Below are 19,764 nucleotides of genomic sequence, written 5' to 3'. Positions count from 1 at the left end.
TATGACCTGATAGATCATTTAGTGCCATCATGACAAAAACAAAAAAATAATACAATGGGTATTACAGTATATGTAGTTTAATGGCCAGCTTACCATTTCAATCCATTTGCGCACCCTATACAAAAATTGTATAGACTAAAATGTTGCCCCCTGTATCTCAAAACTTAACATTACCTACACTCTTTGTCAAAATTTTTAAGCTCACAAAATTTCTAGGTCCAGACATAGGCTAGGAGGTAATGTGTACCAAAATGTTGCTATGTATGCACCGAGAAGGGGCCACAAAAAAGAGGCAGTAACCCCACTGTAGGGATAAAACAATCCTCTTAGGTTTATTTGGGGGAGTAAATAATTACTTTACTTGACGTTATTAAGACTTCTGGAATATTTATCTAAACAATCTTGCTCTTTCCAATCTACAGTATTTTCTTCCTTGAAGCTTTTCCTGGATAAAATCCCATCTCAGAAAAGAATAATCTACTTACTTAGTCTTCATATAATAATGGATCAGAACACCAGTACAGTAATCCCGTTTTCTATTTAGACTAATGTCAACAATATATCAAGAGGTGTAGGGAAATTTAAGGGATACATATTAACCTAAGATACATCCCCAAACAAACCTGACCTAACTAACTCTATGTGCCTTTACTCACCTGGGGCATTTCACACTTGCACACTGCTGATAGTTTCCATTTCTAAAGGAGGTTCAAGTAGCTGACTTACCTATGTGTGAAAATGGTTCATTTCCCAGAAACAATGCATGAATGAAAGTTGGGAAAGAACAATATTTTGTATATAAAAATGCCTAGTCATATTTACGAGATATAAATACAAACCAGTGGAGGTGCCTAACAACCAGTTCCATAAAGTCGCGTTCGACTCGTCTCCATTTTTTTTTATATTAATGTCAAGTTAAGAAAAACCTACTTTATTCACTTAACACTCAGGAAGAATTGCAATCACAGCTGGTTACGATACGTGTCGTCAAATCTAGTCATACCTCTATTGTACATCCAAGTGTTTTCAAATGTGCGGCCCATAACTACATAACAAGCTCTAGATACCCATAAGACTGAAGACGTTCTTGTATTCTAAGAGCTGCGTTGACGCTGATTTAACAATTAACGCAAAATACACTGTGATATTCTAAATACCTAAGTATGTATACAACAAATCGCTCTGGTAGTCCCCATAAGTCTCAGGGTTTCCCTGTGTGATATGACCAGGTAAACAACCCTTAAGGTAAATTCATAAAATAGAAAAAAATATTGATATTTCAAAGCATAACCATATTAAACTAAAAAAATTGGTCTAAATTTCATTACAACCCCTACCCCACTACAACTAGCCCTAGTAATGTAACTGGTGGGTCCTAAAAAAAACCCAAAATGACACAACGGAGTAGGTAAGATTACATGGAAGTATCCTTGGTTAGTACTTATCGTGTAGTGAGATGGAATTGAATTTTTCTCTGCTTATGCCTGAGGCAACCGGTGTCCACCTACCTACAAATGTTCCCCATTCCATAGATTAAACTCATGAAAATATGCCAGAAAAACCATTCTGTTATCCACTGGGAATTACTGGCAACTTATGCAAATTTACCCATAGATTTCCACTACATCGACCGCGGACTCATCACCTAGAATTACTTAAATGTAATCAGAGCAATGCAATAGGATGTACTCAATTAGCTCAGACCAGTGAACCACTTTCTTTTAGGGTAATAAGAGTGGCAGTCGTGCAGAGCGTCGAAGGTTTTCGTAGACTTCTGGACCAGATAAGCAGACAACACAAGAACGTGAGTATTTATATACAAGTTTGACCCAACTATATATAAATGATTGGAATTAAACTGAAGATAGTGGCAGCTATCTTATTTCGCATTAAATATGTGGTTCTATTTTCCCCGGACAAAAGTATCGCTTACATAATAAAGAAAAACCTAAACAAATATTAAGACCTACTGCTGGAGTAGTCTGAGGTAGGCTACCCTGAGCCATCCCGATCAATAGTATTCAAGAGAATTTTGGTACAAGGAAATTTTATTATGGCCTATGGGTATACCAAGGCAAAAAACAAAATGGGATTTAAACAGTTCATAGCCTTGTCTAACCAATGCAAACACAGAAGAATTACTTACAACATATTCTCTAACGGTGTTATTAAAGTGAATTTCATCTTCAAATGGATCTTTGATGGGCTCGTCGGGTAAAAGTTCGCTTATATTCTTTATGTGGCCCATCTTTTTCGCATAAACATTTCACCAAAAAACCCACAACACATGATTTAAACAACGCTCCTATAGTACACTGTAACTCACACGAACATGACCACAACAATACTGGCGACCTTCCATCTTCTCGGAGGGATGTGACTCGGGATGCAGTGTTACCAGAATCTTCAATCACCACCTGCTGTAAATTAATCCTAAAATTATAATACTTTTACAATAAAAAATAGAAGTTTCTCCAATTCTAAAGTTACTTAATATTATTCTACATACATACACAAACAATTATTCGTTATTATATAGTAAATGTATTAAAATAAAGGCTGTTCAGCAGTATTAAGGTTTACTATTGACATGGCAATAAGCATTTTGTGTTTATACATATCTATAAGTAACTTAATAAAACAAGTGAGCATCGCGACTTATAAGCTACAACCATTATCGAATTATTGTATGAAACTTGAATATCTTATATATCTAATTTGCAATAGTATTTCCAGTCTTCTGTCAAATACTTTACGTTATCTATTGTGATGAGCATATTAATCTGTAAATAAATTATTTTACCGTATTTTATATTTCAAAATGAGATATGGCTTAACATTTCAATCACCAAAGAAATTCACCATTTTGACTTGATGATGTGGACTTTGTGTGTGTGTGTGTGTGTGTGTTTTTTTTTTTTTTTTTTTACATTCTTACATCCTTTAAAGATAAATGACAATATGTCCAAGTAAATGACATCAATCGTGGAATGGAAATGTGCAATGATAATGATCACTCAGCGTAGAAATAATGAAAAAAGCATCACGGTAATCTATACAGACAGACAGACAATCACGGTTATCTTCGCTTGAGAAATTATAAATTATTTGAATAACCGATTTTCTGATACCGACGAAATCTAAAAAAAAAAAGAAAAAAAAATCGGTTGCATGCAACGATATGATATACAGCTGGGCAGGTTATTTTTTTTTTACTCCTTTAAAATTGTTACTTTCTTTCCAATGACACATTTCTTCTTTACTTTCTGTCAACAGATACTGCTTTAAATACTTCCATTTTTATACTAACTTCAAATCATGAAAATCTCAGTTTCCCAAAACCCTTGTCAGTATTCTTAAATACAATTAATCAAATGATTCAGACATCAAGATAAAACCATAGTAATGCAGCGAATGGATATTTTCCCTCTAATCTTTACCAAATAAATTTATTAGAAGATATCCATAGAGATCAAAGTAAAATAGCTTTTTTCAAGTCTTATCAAAATCAAATTGTAGGTCTAAATATATCTTAATTTCTCAGTCAATATAGCCTAACAACAACCCCTTACAGCCTTGAAATAATAATTCGAAAGTACGTCAGTCCCTTGCAGACTACAATTAAAAGTATATCGGTCCCCTGCAGCCTTTATTTACAGAATATTGCATAAACCTTGTCAATGTATATTTTTTTGTTACTTTATTATGGGTTGTTTTCCTGGCACTATGATAGGACTCCTATTAACCTACACAGAATCCTGTAGTGGCCTGTACTTTATAAAATCTGTTAGTTGTATACATTCCTACTTCATGGATATTTACAATATCATACAGTGTATTCTGTGTTACATACACACACTTTCTACCCACATTAATTCAAATACAGTAGGCTAAAAGAATTGGATTTTCTAACATTTTTATGTTAGCTAGAAAAAAAAAAGTTTAACCAGACCACCCAGTTAACATTATTATAAGAATAACTCTAAGGGCTTATTTTCATGCAATTTATTTTGCACTGCACAAAAATTTAATCTTTTGGGTTCATCTACACACATAGGGCAAAGCCATTTCAATTTCACTAAATCTTCATCACTGATGATGGTGTCTAAACAGACACATCTTGTGGTAGAACCTCTGAAAATTCCCATCCTATCCACTCTTTTTCCCTTCCCTTCGAGGATCCAAAGGTCAATCCCCAGACAGTCTCAGAGGCAAGAAGCCTTTCCTCCATGAGAGGATATAGGGACCGTTGCTCCTACAACCTGATCCTGATGGCTGAGTGTGTCTGTTAGTAGAGTCTTCTTGCCTGGAATGTTCCTCGCTGACAACTATACTGCACGACGAAACGCTGCCCAGATGTGTCTCTACTTTGTCAAATCGAAGAGGCTGTGCGATGCGGTACCTCCCTGCCTGTAGATTTAAGCCACTACGTTTGTGTTGTCACTCATCAGCATTACGGAGTCCCTCCTCAATTGTTCTTGGAATGCTTGCAGGTCTGGGAAGGCCACTCACATCTCGAGAATGTTAAAGTGGAGACACCTGTCTTCTTCGAACCACATTCACAACACGACCAGGTCATTCAAGTGTACACCTCACTCCTCCTTTGATGCATCCGAGAACAGATGCAGATCCAGAGGTGAGCAGTTGAGTGGGACTCCTCTGGTGGGGTTGTTCTCATTGAGCCACTAGGCCAAATCGCTCTGGACCTCTTGTGATACCGGCACAGGTAGGAACAGAGGATCCCCGTTATCCTTTAAGCACCACCAAAGTGATGTCTGAAGTGTCCTGTGAGGAACAAGATTCTCCAACGAGGACAGATGTCCAAAGACGTTACCATTGGACAGAAAAGGTCACGCAACCTCCCAGAGCTTGCTGATGGTGATCTTCTATGGCAAAGACTTTTGCGGCTGCCAAATCTTTCGGCATGCCAAGGTACTTCAATCTCTGCTCGGGAGTGAGATTCTACTTCTCCCAGTTTACCACAATCCCAAAAATTGTGGCAAAATGGTATTAGAATATCCCAACCCTGAGGCAATTGCCACCCTGAAGAGGCCAGGATAAACCAATCATTGAGATACATCAAGAGATGTATCCCTCATGAGTGGGCCCAAGCAGCTACCGTGGCGGACACTCAAGTGAACACCTGGGGAGTTGTAAAGTCCAAAGCATAGAGTACAGTACAGTACTGAACTGGTACACCGTACTGTAGAGGGTAAAGTGGAGGTACTTTCGTGAGGTCTGATGAACAGGCGCTTGAAAGTACATGTCCTTCAAATCTACCAAAAGCATGAAGTCTCCCTCTCTGGTGGAAGGCAGCACAGACTGAACTATTTCCATCTTGAACTTTGTTTGACATACAAACTTACTTAACGGAGAAAGGTAAATGACCAATCTTCCGCGGCCCTCTCGCCTCCTTCACCAGATAAAGGCAACTGTAGAGGACAGAGATCCATTCCAAATACCTTAGAGCTTGCTCTTCAACATCCCTTCCACCTCTGCCTGCAACTCAAGGGCTATCGTAAATGTTGGGAGATTTGGTGGGAATTCAATCAGAACCAGAGATGGGGGGCACCTTTGGTTAATAAAATGAGTAACTGTCCCAAAGGATACTTACTACCCAAGACTTAGCCCCATGTCTCTGCCAAGTTGCCCAGATACAAGACATAACCTCTACCCTCAGCAGTGGGAGAGGGGGAATTAGAATCTCAGTGCTTTCCTTTCCATCACCTTTTCCCACTACCGCCCTTCCTAAAAGGATCTGGTTGTTGTGGCTGAAAAGGCTGTACTCACACAGACTCTTTTTGAGAAGAGGTTATGAGTGATGGGCCTTTCCTTGCTCTCTAACCTGCAAGACCTTCCGAACCTGAAAGTTTGACTGCTGTTCCCTCCACTAATTTTACCTTCCCTCCAAAGATTCAGAGGTCAATCCCCGGAAAGTCCCACAGGGCAAGAAGCCTTTATTCCACGAGAGGATGTAGGGACCATTGCTCCTACAACCTGTCCCTTTCTGCCTTTGGAGGCAACAGCCCAATGGATCAGGGAGTCATGCAAAATAGTGTCCATGACTCCACTGCTGCTTTTACACGACTCTCTGGAAGCAGAGACATGGCACCCGGCAATGTCGAGTTCCGTAACACCGATGTCACCTCTGGAATAACTTGTTTTGAGAAGCAAGAAACCACTGCATCTCGCATCTTCAACACCTAATTAGCTAATCGGTTTGCTGTCTGGTGAGCTAGGAAGGTGACTGCCTTCCCTCTCAACAGCACAAGGCTCTTGTTCTTCTCCAAAGCCTACGGGGTTGCTAACTACTACGACTTTGTAATGTACGCCACTGCACCCCACTACTGGTTGAGCCAGAACACAGCATGGAGAGAGATCAAGACCAAAGTTTCCATGGCTGCTGTCTCTGAAGCAGAAGCCCTCTCTTAGAGCGCAAACTGACGGGTCAACCTACAGAGAGGCAGATGTGGTGTTCTCAGAGGTGAGGAAAATTGAAAGAGGGGGAGGTAAGATCAAGTTTGACCTGCTTTAACAAAGCAAGTTTTTAGATCCACAGGCCTGACTATCCACTCGGTCCAGATCCAAGTTAAGACTGTACGACTAAGGCAATACCAGCAACTTCAATCATTGAACTGCACTGAAATACTGATCAATTACCAAAGTACTCGCCGCCAGTCTCTTCCAGATCATTCTACTAACGGATGAGCGCAAAGACCTTCATAAATGAACTTTCTGATTCAGGGGAGTTAGTCCCCAAGATTTCCAGTCCCTGAACACCATGGGCGAAGGTAAGGCAACATGCTCTGGAAAATCTGCTTTCCTCCCACGAGTATGACCAATCTGTCCCAAGAACAGAGCCAGGCTTGTAGTTGGGGGCCGATGAAGGCCCAGGCAGGCCTGCGGAAAAGGGAGGAGATCTCCTGGTACGTGATCCACAGGCACTCAGCAAATCACAGTGGTGTCACAAGTTGGAGCAGAGGGTCAACCACAGTCTCATGCCTGGAGGCATGGGAATAAGGCCTACCGCCCCACATTCTTTGCAATGTGTGCTTTAATACAACCCTCTTCTTTGCGATCCACTAAACGAAGTAGGGAGGAGCTGACGTCTAAAGATCGGGAAGGCAGGGAGATGGAGGTCGTCGATGCTCCTCCATCAACGCTGGGACAGAGTGCATACTGGACAGTACACCTCTATCCCCAGTAGTCACCTCAGCCAGGTCATCTGAACAGCTCTAGCTACCGGGGTGGCTGCGACAGAAAGATCTGGCCTCGTACACCCTTCTCGAAAGAGAGGTGGTGTTACGTGGAGACTTGCCCCTGCGACTATGGCTGGTCTTCCTAGACTTCTTCGACATCCTCTTCTTCTTCAGGGGAGAAAAAAATAGTCAGAATATGAGTCAGAGGATGAGGAAGAGGATAAAACAAGGAGGAGGATGAGGAAGAAGACGACAAGACGGAGGAAAAGGAAGAATAAAGCGCATGCTTCTTCCTCTTCCTGGCTCTTAAAGCAGAGAGGTCAAGGTCTGAGGGACCACTGATGATATTTCCCTGGGGGAGAAACCATACGAGTTGCTCCCACAAGAGCCAAAATACTGTGGTGTACTATCACAAGGAAAAGGGAAGGCACACTCATCTGACCCATCAATATGAGGGGCCGGAGGCACCATCACCGACACTGCAGGAGGAGACACAGATCCCGGCACTCTGGTACAATGGGCGGGGATATGGACACAGGGGAAGGGGTAGTTATCTCTGGGACTGGGTCTGGGATTGGGGACACACCAGGGCCTGTAACACAACCTTTTGTCTTAATTTCAGACTTACCCTTCTTACCTTATACTGGCGAAGGCCTTGGGACCTTCCCGGATAAGATATGGGCAACCACACCAGACTTAACAACACCTTGGAATCCCTGACACTACGGCCACCATCGCACTCTTTACACCTGGAGTGGTAGACTTGGCTACCCTACCACCTCCCTCATTACAGTCATGGAGGGCCTACCTGAAAGGCCTACGGAAGGCTAACCCTTCCTCAGGTCAAACTAATCATTAACAGCATGCATAGTCAAGTCCAAAGTCCTTTCAGCCTCTGCAAGGGAGCAGCAAACACTCGGGGATCACAGTACACAGCAAAGCCTGAAAAGGAAGCCAATGCTGAACTGAGCTCTCCTCACCCCTGCGTCTTAGTCCCAGGGGATTGATCCAAGGGTGTAAGTGCAGAGGCGTCAACAGCAGACACTTCCTGAAGAGCCAGCAGCTGCAGTAGAATTTGCTGGTGCCTTCTTGGGTGTTGCCCAGTCTGACCCTGACAAACGCCTGGCACACTTCTTCCCCTTCAGAGCATAAGCCTGTCACTGCAATGAAGGCCACGATTGGCACCTGGCACAAGGGAATGCCTGCAAACAGACATGCCCCCAATATGAAGCACAGAGGGAATGACTTTGCCATGAAGCAGTTGCAGTGTCTGAAAGTACAGTTTGAAAGACGGCTAAGTACACGTGTGAGCAGAAAAACGGTCCAAGAAAAAGTGGAGAGGTAACAAACTGTGGGAGGTGGCAGGGGTTTCGCCCCGCACTTGCTACTGTTGGATAAGTGCTTGTTAGCCATTTCAACGGTCAACTCCAACTCGTGCCAAATTCCTATTCCTATTTAAAGGACAAGAGTTTGTATTTTGGTAGGAACAAACTAAGTATTGAATCAAGTAAGGTGGAGGGTGAATCGAATGAGTGCTTCATTGGAACTATCTAAACAATAGGTTTTCACATGAGAATGGTGCTTCCAACTAACTAGAGAACTGAGGAAATAATGTCCTTCAGCTACTTGGTTTTACAAGAGATTTCTACTTATGTAATTAATGAAATCAACCAGGCTGCCATTTTACAAGATGTCTGTTTTACTTAAGCAACAATTTGAATTCTTGAAATAAATTCATTACTATATTTCATGATGCCTAAAGGACTAACTTTCAGAACAAAAGGAAAAATATATTTTTATTTGTACAATTCACTAGTTCAATCAAGCCAATAAATCTGAGCTTCAAATAACAAATGCACTTTTACAAACCATTATTAAAACATTTCACGTACAATAATTGAATTTACACTGGATATGAGCATGGAAAGCATTTCATAAGACTAAAAAGTTTATAGTTGCTGTCTGATGAAATTATGTGTACACATAGCAATCAACAAACTTTTTAAGTTTGGAATACAATTCTAAAATCATAATCTAAAATTTATAAGCTACTAGAGTTAACATTATCAAGTGATTGCAATGTTGTACCAGCACCATATTACCGAGTACCTAGAAAGTTTATATGATTCACTACATAGCTCCTACATTAAGTAAATAGCCTAGATACCACACACAAACAGTAAGTAATTTCAGCTGATTTATGTGGCAAGATAATAGAGTACAGTAACTACTGTAATAGCAATGTGAATAATAATACCATTTGTGTGCATTGATATGGCTCACCAGGCCAATCTTGGACTTATATACCTTGCCACAAGTTGGACACATCAAATGAGGATTTAGGGCTATGGAATTCCTTAACCCCAAGGGTCTTGAAACACACTGGTTGCGGATAAGGAAGTTTTGCTATATATACAGTGGAACCTCTACACACGAACGTATCTACATCCGAATTTTCCATCATCCGAAGTAAAATTCGAGCAAATTTTTGACTCTACACCCGATTTTTATTTCGACACACGAAGTAAACATTACGCCATTGAGCGTCGAGTGCTCAGTTCTCTATTCTTGTGTGTATTGTGTGGTTGTCCTCTGTTTGGCCTGTTATTAACAGTGCTTATTTTCTTCCTTTTCTCACATTTCCTTTTTTATTTTACCTATAATCATGGCACCTAAGAAGCTAAGTTTCAGTACAGGAAGAAGGCAATTCTTTCATTAGAATTGAAGCAAGAAATTATAGAAAAACATGAGAGCAGTGTGCATGTGAGTGATACTGTATGGCTAAACAATATGGCCGGAATAGGCCTATGATCTCGAGGATCATCAAGCTGAAGGCAGCCATTAAAGCAAATAACCATCGAAGGGGATCACCATTATTACAAGACATCTTAGCAATACCCTGGAAGAGATAGAACGCCTTTTGTTGATAGGGATAAAGGACAAAGAGATTGTTGGCAATGATCATTTGTGAGAAGGGCCAGCGTGATGAACAGAAAGAAAGAAAAAAGTGAAGCAAAGAAAACCATGATAGCATTAACAAGCTCTTTTAAATAAGACTTCTCTCTTTTTCTGCTTCCCTCTAAACATGGCATTAACATGTTCTTTAAATAAAATATCTTCCTCTCTCTCTCTCTCTCTCTCTCTCTCTCTCTCTCTCTCATTCTTCTTCGCTGTTATAGTGTTAGATACGTTTATTATTTTTTTCCGAGAGAGAGAGAGAGAGATTAAATAAAAATGTGTTTAGAGTACATATGATTTTTAACAGCGTCAACGAGTTGAAAAACAATTAAATGTAACTAAGAAAGTAATAGCAGCTAATCTGAATTCCTTTAAGAACTAAAACAAATATTGATACAAACACACTCGTGTGCGTATGCACAAACACACACACAGGTGCAAAAATTGCTACACAGTAAGAGAGACGGTCGGGGAGGAGGTAGAGATAGTGACTGCGATAACATACCGTAACTCGTCACTGAAAGTGATGAAAATAAAAAATCTAAAGAAAAAAAATGTAAAAAATATGAAATATCCCATCCATCCATATACCAAGGCACTTCCCCCAATTTTGGGGGGTAGCCAACACCAACAATGAAACAAAACAAAAAGGGGACCTCTACTCTCTACGTTCCTTCAGCCTAACCAGGGACTCAACCTAGTTCAGCTGGTACTGTTGGGTTCCACAGCCCAACCTCCCACATTATCCACCATAGATGAAGCTTCATAATGCTGAATCCCCTACTGCTGCTACCTCCGCGGTCATCTAAGGCACCGGAGGAAGCAGCAGTGCCTACTGGAACTGCGTCACAATCGCTCGCCATTCATTCCTATTTCTAGCACGCTCTCTTGCCTCTCTCACATCTATCCTCCTATCACCCAGAGCTTTCTTCACACCATCCATCCACCCAAACCTTGGCCTTCCTCTTGTACTTCTCCCATCAACTCTTGCATTCATCACCTTCTTTATAAAATATAAAATATAAAAATAAAAAAAAATAAATAAGCTAAGTTAGATTAAAATTTCTGTAGTGTAAGTTACGGTATGTTATCGCAGTCACCATCTCTACCTCCTCGCCGATCTTGTCTCCTCGTGCGTGTGTGTGTGTTTGCGCATACGCACACGAGTGTGTTTGTATCATTATTTGTTTTAGTTAATAAAGGAATTCAGATTCGCTGATATTGTTCTTTTAGTTACATTTAACTGTCTTTCAACTCGTTAACCCTGTTAAAAATCATATGTACACAACACATTTTTGTTTAATCTCTCTCTCTCTCCCTCTCTCTCTCTCTCTCTCTCTCTCCTCTCAGAAAAAATTAATAGACGTCTCTAACACTAACAGTGAAGAAGAACAAGAGAGAGAGAGAGAGAGAGAGAGAGAGAGAGAGAGAGAGAGAGAGAGAGAGAGAGAGAGAGAGAGAGAGAGAGAGAGAGAGAGAGAGAGAGAGAGAGAGAGAGAGAGAGAGAGAGAGAGAGAGAGAGAGAGAGAGAGTGTATTTATTTAAAGAACATGTTAACACCATGTCTACCTTCTCGCCGATCGTCCGACTTCTCCTGGCGTAGCAAATCCTACACCTGCGTTGGCCTGTCTCTAAGGTAAAGTGGCAATAAAACACATTTTTTATTTATTATTTCTTTATAATTATCTTTTTTACATGCTTCTTTCATATTATGCAGTTATGTTATTGTTATGTGTAATTATGTGTAGCCATTTATTAAGGATTTATTATGGGTTTTTAGGCTGAGGAACGAATTAAATAAATTACCATGTATTCTTAGGGGAAAATTCGTTTCTACATCCGAACATTTTCTACTTCCGAAGTTGGTTGTGGAACGAATAAAATTCGTATGTAGAGGTACCACTGTACTATATATGTTTAACTAAGTGCAATAGCATAATTCTAGCTAGTATTTTAGCAGCTGGAGAAAGAAGGGAAATACATCAGTTGTTATCGTAGTACTGTATGCCATTGGCAATACAGTACAGTACAGTTTATGGATTAAGTAGGGTAATTTTTTATTTTAATATACAGTAATGTATACCTCATACACAGTATATACCTGCAACTGTATACACAAGAAAAATATAATCTTTACTTACTATGATCGCAGCTTGCAGGGATGATTTAGTGATGGACAAGTATGGAGGCTGTTGCTCATGCATTTCAATAGTGATATGCAAGGTAATACAGTATACAGTGCCAAACTTAAACTAAATTACATAATACAGGTGCGTGTAATACTGTACAGCATTAAACAGTATAAAACAAAAAACTATTTCACATCTATAAATGAGCTTTTGGCTATTTTATAAGCTTATCTTTATTTTTATACAGTATATCAATTTCTAATTTGTTGTAAAACACATCTGAATCTAAGCCAATAGCATTCTCTGATTCTCTATCAATTTTATTTTAATTCTAACCCTCTTATTTCATTAACAAATTTATACAATTCCTTTGCCTTTTCTTGCTCTAATTAAAATAATATTAGATTAATATAGTATAGTGCTGTACTTACATAAGTTAGTAACATAGCTGTGTATGATGGCTATCGAGGCATTTTTATCGGATTATATACTGTACAGTACAATAGGCTACTCCTGGCAATGCAATTATTTTGTTTTTATGGGACACAAGCTGTTGCATTCACTACATCTAAAAACATACAGTACATTCCCTTCTCCATTAAGAGTTTTTGAACGATTACATTTTAGCATTAAAGTACTATGGGCATATAAACACTATGGTACAATGTTGCCAAAAGAGGTGTTATGTTGTGCACGACTATATTTATACAAAGATAAAGAATCTAAAATTCACCGTAAATATCACAGCATCAATGTTCCTGGGAAGAATTTGCAATTCCCATTGGTTTAATTCCTTAAATCCTAAAATATTTAGCTTTATAATTCATTTTCACCACAATTAATTGACTGTATATGGTGAAAAATCAGTTAAAAGTTAAATCTATATAGAAAATACTTCCCACATATAATGTTAGTTTAAAATAATAAGACATTACTTTAAATCTTCATACCTACAATAATCCATAGCGGATATACATGCTTATTATATAAAAATACATGGATAAAAATAATTTGTTCATCAAGATTACCACTCAAAATCACATGTTGAAGCCTCCTGTCACTTCAATGCAGGAACCTGTTATGTAGCTACTTTTGTCGGACAGCAAAAAGGCCACCACTTCTGCTATTTCTGAGGATATGGAAACATACATAAACTCTATGACTGACATTATTTTCACAATGAACCTTATTCAAATCAGTAAATGAAAGTTCTAAGCTCACATGGGGTGGGTCAACGGACTGATTTTGAAATATGAGGGACCAAAAAAAAAAAAAAAAGGGATTTTGACAAAGCAAAAATCTATTTCTGGGGAGAGACCTGTGGCGCCCGGTGAAAAGGGGTCCTTCTATATACCTTTTCTGATAAAACCTTCCAATTATACCAGAGAAAGATAAAAGCATGGAATGCAGAGGTTACTACCCTCACGCGAGCACCTTATGGGTGTCGTGTATAAAGCAAAGGCGCGTGAAAACCACTATTCACAGGCTGTCTTCTATTTAGCTAATTCCTTCGTCAAAGGGATGGGCCGATACAGAGGCACCAGCTATGCTACCAGAGCCGTGCCACCCCATGCCCCGACGCGAGCGCCATCTGAACAACATCCTTCTGTATTGGACATGATGGCTTGGAAAGGAAAGGGTGGGATCGTGCAAAATAATAGGGAAGGGTTTCACCGGGCGCCACAGGTCTCTCCCAAGAAATAGATTTTTCCTTCGTCAAAATCCCTTTTCTGGGTCGACCTGTGGCGGCCGGTGAAAATGTACCAGAGAATGCCTTCCAAGCCCAATAATAACTAGTAATTTAATGAGGAGAGAGAAAAAACACCATGTAAGGAAAACCATATACTGTATTATATTAAGGTAAGTAAGCATAAATCATAAACTAGCCACAGGACATAGTGAGCGTAAGGCTAAACAAACATGATAACAAGGAAGCCTCCGAGTATCAGAGCACAACAAGCAACAAAACTGACATGGCTAAGAATACCCCAACACTAAAATTACGGTAAACACATTAAAAGTTACAATCATCTTAACCTAATATGTAATAAACTAGGGCTAACGAACCACCAAGGAAGCGGCGTCGTGGTGCGAGTGGCGGGTAGGAGGGAGAAGAAAAGAGATGGAGGAAAGGAAGAACAAGAGATCACTGGGGAGAGATACGGCTCCCAGCCGCAACCGTTGGGTATTTAAGGGCCTGTAAGTTCTTTAGATAATGGCGTTTGAAGACCATAGGAGATTTCCAACCCGTGTACTTTTTAAGGTCATCAAAATCCATATTTTGGAAATAATTGATGGAGGTAGCTACTGACCGGATATCCTGAGCATGGGGAAATGATCCCGGATTGGCTTGTTTAATGAAGTATAGGATCTGTTGCCTAATTCCCTGAATGGAAATGGTACCTCCTTGTTCTCTGATAAACAAGGGGCCAGACGACCGGGTAGCAGTTCTAGCTAAAAAGGCCCTGAGAGTAGTAACTGGACATAGAGAAGTATCTTGGAGAAGAGGAATAATCTTCCAAGGGGACCACCTATTTTGGGGGTCTTCATTTTTAGCTAGGAAAGCCCTGTCTGGAGAAAGAAGTACTTCACCTGAAGGGAGGAAATCTATGTTTTCCGAGTTTCGTGAGAGAGCTGCTAGTTCTGAGATTCTAGCACCCGAGGCCAAAGCTGTTAGAAATAAAGTCTTCCTAAGAAGAGTGATATAGGAGCAGGATTCGTTGTCCGTGTTTGAGGCAAGTTTGAGGACATCATTCAGAGACCAAGAGACCTTTTGTGGGCGAACCGAAGGTCGAAGCCTAGCACATGCTTTTGGAATAGATGAGAAATAAGAGTCCGCCAGGTTAATGTTAACTCCAACCAGGAAGACCTTCTTCAAAGCTGACTTAATGGTGGTTATAGTGCTAGCTGCTAGGCCTTTGTCAAATATGGACCTAAAGAAGGAGATGGCTAAATTAGGAGTCATAACAGTATGGTCTGAATTCTTTAAGAAATCTGCTAGTTTCTTAACTGCTGAATCATATTGGCGAATCGTAGAGTCCCTTATGTCTGATTCTATAAAGAGGACATTATCCGGGTCGATGTTCCCATCCTTACGAGCCGCAAACTTCATGAAATCCACAAAGTTAGGGTTTTGGCTATCCTTGAGGAATCTGACACAGTCCGAGTTTGGACCACTTGAGTCAGTTTGGGGAATGGGATCCGGAAGGGACGGAGTTTCAACTCGAGGAGGAGAGGAAACCAACTGCTCTTTGGCCAGTGAGGTGCCACTAAAGCCACTGCCCCGTGGAAGCAGCGGAGTTTGTGTAAGACTTTCAGTAGAAGATTCACTGGAGGGAATAAGTAGATCTTCTGCTAATGGTTCCAATCCAGGGTTAATGCGTCCATGGCATAAGCCTAAGGGTCCAGGTTCGGGGTCACATAACAGGGGAGTTTGTGATTGAGTTGGGTCGTGAATAGATCTACCTGGAGACCTGGAACCAGCCTGAGTATCCACCGGAAATAATTTGTCTAGGGACCAGTCTGATTCCAGTGGTTTTGTCCTGGATAATGAGTCTGCTATCATATTCTGGACTCCTGCTAGGTGAGTTGCTGACAGGAACCAGTTTTTGTCGGCTGCCAAGACGAAGATAGTGACCAGGATCTGATTCAGGTTGGGTGACTTGGATCCCCCTCTGTTGATGCAGTGTACTACTGCTGTGCTGTCTGAGACCACTCTGATGTGGGTCGACCTTGGAGGAGAGATTCTCTTTAGGGTCAAGAACACTGCCATGGCTTCGAGAACATTGATATGGAACTGCTTCATGGCGGGTGACCAAGAACCCTGAACCATCTGATGTTGGGAGTAACCCCCCCATCCACTCAGAGACGCGTCAGTATGAATTGTCACTTGTGGAGAGGGGAACTGTAGAGGAACCGAATTGGAGAGGTTCCTCCGTTCGGACCATGGTCGTAGTCTCATTTTTAAGACAGAGGGGATCTTCGAGATCTTGTCTCTCAAAGGTATTGTCGCTCTCTTTCTCCAAACTCGATTGATGTCTTTGAGTTTGGCTTTTAATAGGAGATCGGTCAGTGAGGCAAATTGGAGAAGGCCGAGGATTCATTCTAGAGCTCTTCTGGACACCTGTTTGTGTTTGAGAAAGTTCCTGACCTTGAAAGCTATCTCCCTTACCTTCTTGGGAGGAAGGGAGAGCCTGTGCTTTGAAAGGTCCCACCGGATGCCTAACCATTCGAAGTGGCTTGATGGTTGTAGGCGAGACTTTCGGAGATTGACTTGGAATCCCAGTTTGGTGAGAAAGTGAATTACCTTCGACGTAGCTCTGTTGCATTCCTGGTTCGACTGGGCCCAAATGAGCCAATCGTCCAGACAGGCGATGATCTGTATCCCTTGGTTTCTGAGTTGTTCAAGCACTGTCTCTCCCAGTCTCGTGTATATCCTGGGGGCAATGCTGAGACCGAAGGGCATGACTTTGAATGCAAAGGCTTTCTTGCCGAGACGGAAGCCTAGGTAAGGAGAGAAGTTTCGAGCTACTGGGACATGATAATAGGCGTCGGTAAGATCGATAGAGGTGGTGATGGCCCCACGGGGAAGTAAGGTCCGTACCTGAGAGATAGTCAGCATACGGAACTTATCGCAGAAGATGTAAGAGTTTAGTTTTGACAAGTCCAGAACTACTCTCAGGGCCCGACGAGTCTTTCTTCGGAACTGTAAACAGGCGGCTTTGGAATTTCAGGGATCGAACCCGTTTGATCACTTTCTTCTTGATTAACTCTGTGGTGTACTCTTCCAGGATGGGAGTGGGTCTCTGGAAGAAGGTCACTGGTGGAGGAGGAGATCCCTGTGACCATTTCCAACCCAAGCCCTTGGATATTATGCTGTGAGCCCATGGACTGAAGGTCCAATGGTCTCGAAAGTGATAAAGTCTCCCTCCTACCGGCAACACATCATTGGGAGAGAGCGAACCTAGGTCCCCTCCCTCCACGAGCACCCCTTGCTTTAGGTCCGCCTCGCTGGCGGAACTGTCCTCTACCTCTGAAGCTTCCTCTCTGGTGTCCACGAAAGGAACCGCAGGATTCGTAGGTAGGGTTGTATGCAGGAGAGGACATCCAAGTGGGGTTGGGCTGTGCACCAGGGGGAGCAGTGAGGTAGACTACTTGCTGAGGGGGAGCCGGTTGTTGAGAAGTCGAAGCAGAGGAAGACTGTGTCGACGAGTTACCCCGGACCGTCTTGTAAGGAATAAATCTCTGCTTCTTCTTGAAGAACGTCTGTTTCTGGGATTCGATCCTTCTTTTGGTCGAGAGACCCCACCTTACTTGCAAATTTTGGTTTGCCCTCGCCGCGTCCTGAAGAACCTTATCAACTTCGTTCTGAGGGAAGAGGTTCTCACCCCAGCAGGAGGACGCTATCAGCCTGTTCGGTTCATGTCTGATGGAGGCCTCAGACAGAACGAACTTCCTGCAACTAACTTGAGCCAACCAGAAGTCATGGAGGTCTATTTGGTAGGACAGAAGCAGGTTCTTTGTGAAGACTCTGAACAATGTTTCCGTTGGGTAAACCGATGCTAGGGACTCTATGGAGGTGATGGAATGGAGGGACCTAGCTAGTCTATTACGGGTCTCGAACTCAGTTTTGAGAAGACTCTCTAGTAATCTGGGGAGCTTCTCAGAGAAAAGAGTAGAGGCACAGTCTGGGTCTAGCTTCCCCACTGTGAAGGTAGAAGACGTGTCGTCCCAGGTTGCAGAGGTACTCGGAATAAGCAGTGAGGTGGGGTCCGTCTCCTTGAGAGCCGGCATAGAAGAGCCTTCCTTGATGGCCTGTATTGTCAGCTCTGTGATTTTGTCTATGAGCGGCAAAGAGATGGACGCCGCCGTCGTAAAAATAGTGAAGGCACCTTTGTGTGGGGTGAGCTTGGAGTTATTACACCCCCACTCTGATAGAGTTCTGGCCCAGATAGCCTGGGCCTGCTCTTTTGGAAATATCACTGTTTCCTTCGGTACCTTGTCCATTCGGACCAATGCATGCTCCTTTAAACGTGCGAAGCCATTGAATGGGAATTCTAGCCCCGGGGGTTAGAATTCCATGTCCTCTAGAGGGTGGGTGCCTATGCCCTCTAGAGTTAGGGAACCATCTAAGTATGGGGCATGCAAGGCAAACCTCCAAGGATTGTTTTTATCGAAGGGAGGTGGCTTCGATGCGTCTGGGGCTGAAGGAGGAGGAATCTGAGTTCCGGAGCGGATCAGAGTAGCCACCATATCCTTAAGCTCTGTCATAGCCCCAGACTGATGTTGAATTTGTTCCTTGACGATATCCCTGATCAGTTCGACGGGGAAGAAGGGTCCCTGAAAGCCACCCGTTGGTGGTGTCTTGGACTTGGTAGACTTGGACTTCTTAGGAGTTGCGGTTTTACGGGGAGCAATAGGAACATCAGGAGCCGTCGAGGGTCCGGGGACCAGTGATGTTGATACTGGCAAAGCTGAAGACTTATAAGTACGTAGTGGCTTCACCTTGGGTCGTACGGGGACAGAGGGATCCCGAGGAGAAGCCTTAGGCTTATCAAAGCCGAGAAAGGAAGAGGTAGAAGAAGGAGTAGGAGAGAAAAGGGTTTCCACCAACTCGGCACCACTTACCTGCTCGTTCATGGGTTCTACGTCTATATCTAGATCTGCCACGTCCAGCGGTAAGAGGGGTTCGTCCTCCGTGGAAATGGTTGCTCTGACTTCTTCAATTAAGGGGGAAGCAACTTCCGGAGAGACTGCTGCAGTTGTCGAGCCTGGGAAGAGACGGGAGGCCATGTCTCCATCGAGGAGATAGGGTGCGCCAGACGGGGCATTCCTGCCGAAGCCCGACACCCTAGGACGAAGAGCAGCCCTTGCTGACCGAAGAGAGTCATCATCGGCCTGAAAGATTTGTAGTGATTAGTGATGCAGGAGAGGGATCGCTCTCCGATATATACAATGTATATATATATTTAATGGACAAATTAATGTCTGCAAAAGATAAACAAGGAACAAAAGGAAAACCCACTTACATCATCGTTCAGAAGTATTGAGGACAACTCGTAACAGAGCGTGCACAAATCCGGGAACCAAACCATGTAAGAGGCTTGTCCCGGTTCCTGGATAAAGGAGATGGCGCAATGTGCATGTGACCAACAGAGGTCATGTCCAACGGGGTCGTTGAACGAGGCAGGGCATCCTTGGGCAGTACAACGGACCTTCTGTAAAAGAAAGGAGACATAAGTCTGGATGTTCCTTGAGACTCTGGTAAGGGATTAAAAATCTACTAACAGAGCTTAGTATAATGTAACATGTGTGCTTATGGGAATTCAGTGATTGAGAGCCGGAGCTCCATATTAAAATACATTAAATATAAAAGTTCCTGCACCGGAGTGTGCCGGAGCAATAGAAATGGGACCGTATCACTATAAAAGGGATAATAATCAAATAAGAATAAAGAATCTAATGCAATCTGCCGAACC

The 19,764-nt window shown here is 42.2% G+C and overlaps 2 protein-coding genes across 2 annotated transcripts in view; both read right to left on the bottom strand.

Moving 5' to 3' along the window:
• The window catches only part of LOC137650481 (ELMO domain-containing protein 2-like), a 75,636-nt gene extending 73,388 nt beyond the window's left edge, over positions 1-2,248 (bottom strand). Inside the window, exon 1 of the mRNA XM_068383708.1 lies at positions 2,143-2,248. Within this exon, the coding sequence (XP_068239809.1) occupies positions 2,143-2,248 (106 nt within the window). The remainder of the gene's footprint in view (positions 1-2,142) is intronic.
• Positions 2,249-12,743: 10,495 nt separating this feature from the next.
• Positions 12,744-19,764, bottom strand: part of LOC137651223 ((3R)-3-hydroxyacyl-CoA dehydrogenase) — a 56,491-nt gene continuing 49,470 nt past the window's right edge. Inside the window, exon 7 of the mRNA XM_068384421.1 lies at positions 12,744-13,415. Coding sequence (XP_068240522.1) covers positions 13,324-13,415 — 92 coding nt within the window. The 3' untranslated portion in view covers positions 12,744-13,323. The remainder of the gene's footprint in view (positions 13,416-19,764) is intronic.

This window comes from Palaemon carinicauda, chromosome 12 (assembly GCF_036898095.1).
Source record: "Palaemon carinicauda isolate YSFRI2023 chromosome 12, ASM3689809v2, whole genome shotgun sequence".
Classification (NCBI taxonomy): domain Eukaryota; kingdom Metazoa; phylum Arthropoda; class Malacostraca; order Decapoda; family Palaemonidae; genus Palaemon; species Palaemon carinicauda.
Note: the sequence above shows the minus strand (reverse complement) of the source record. Positions and strands in the feature narration are given on the sequence as shown.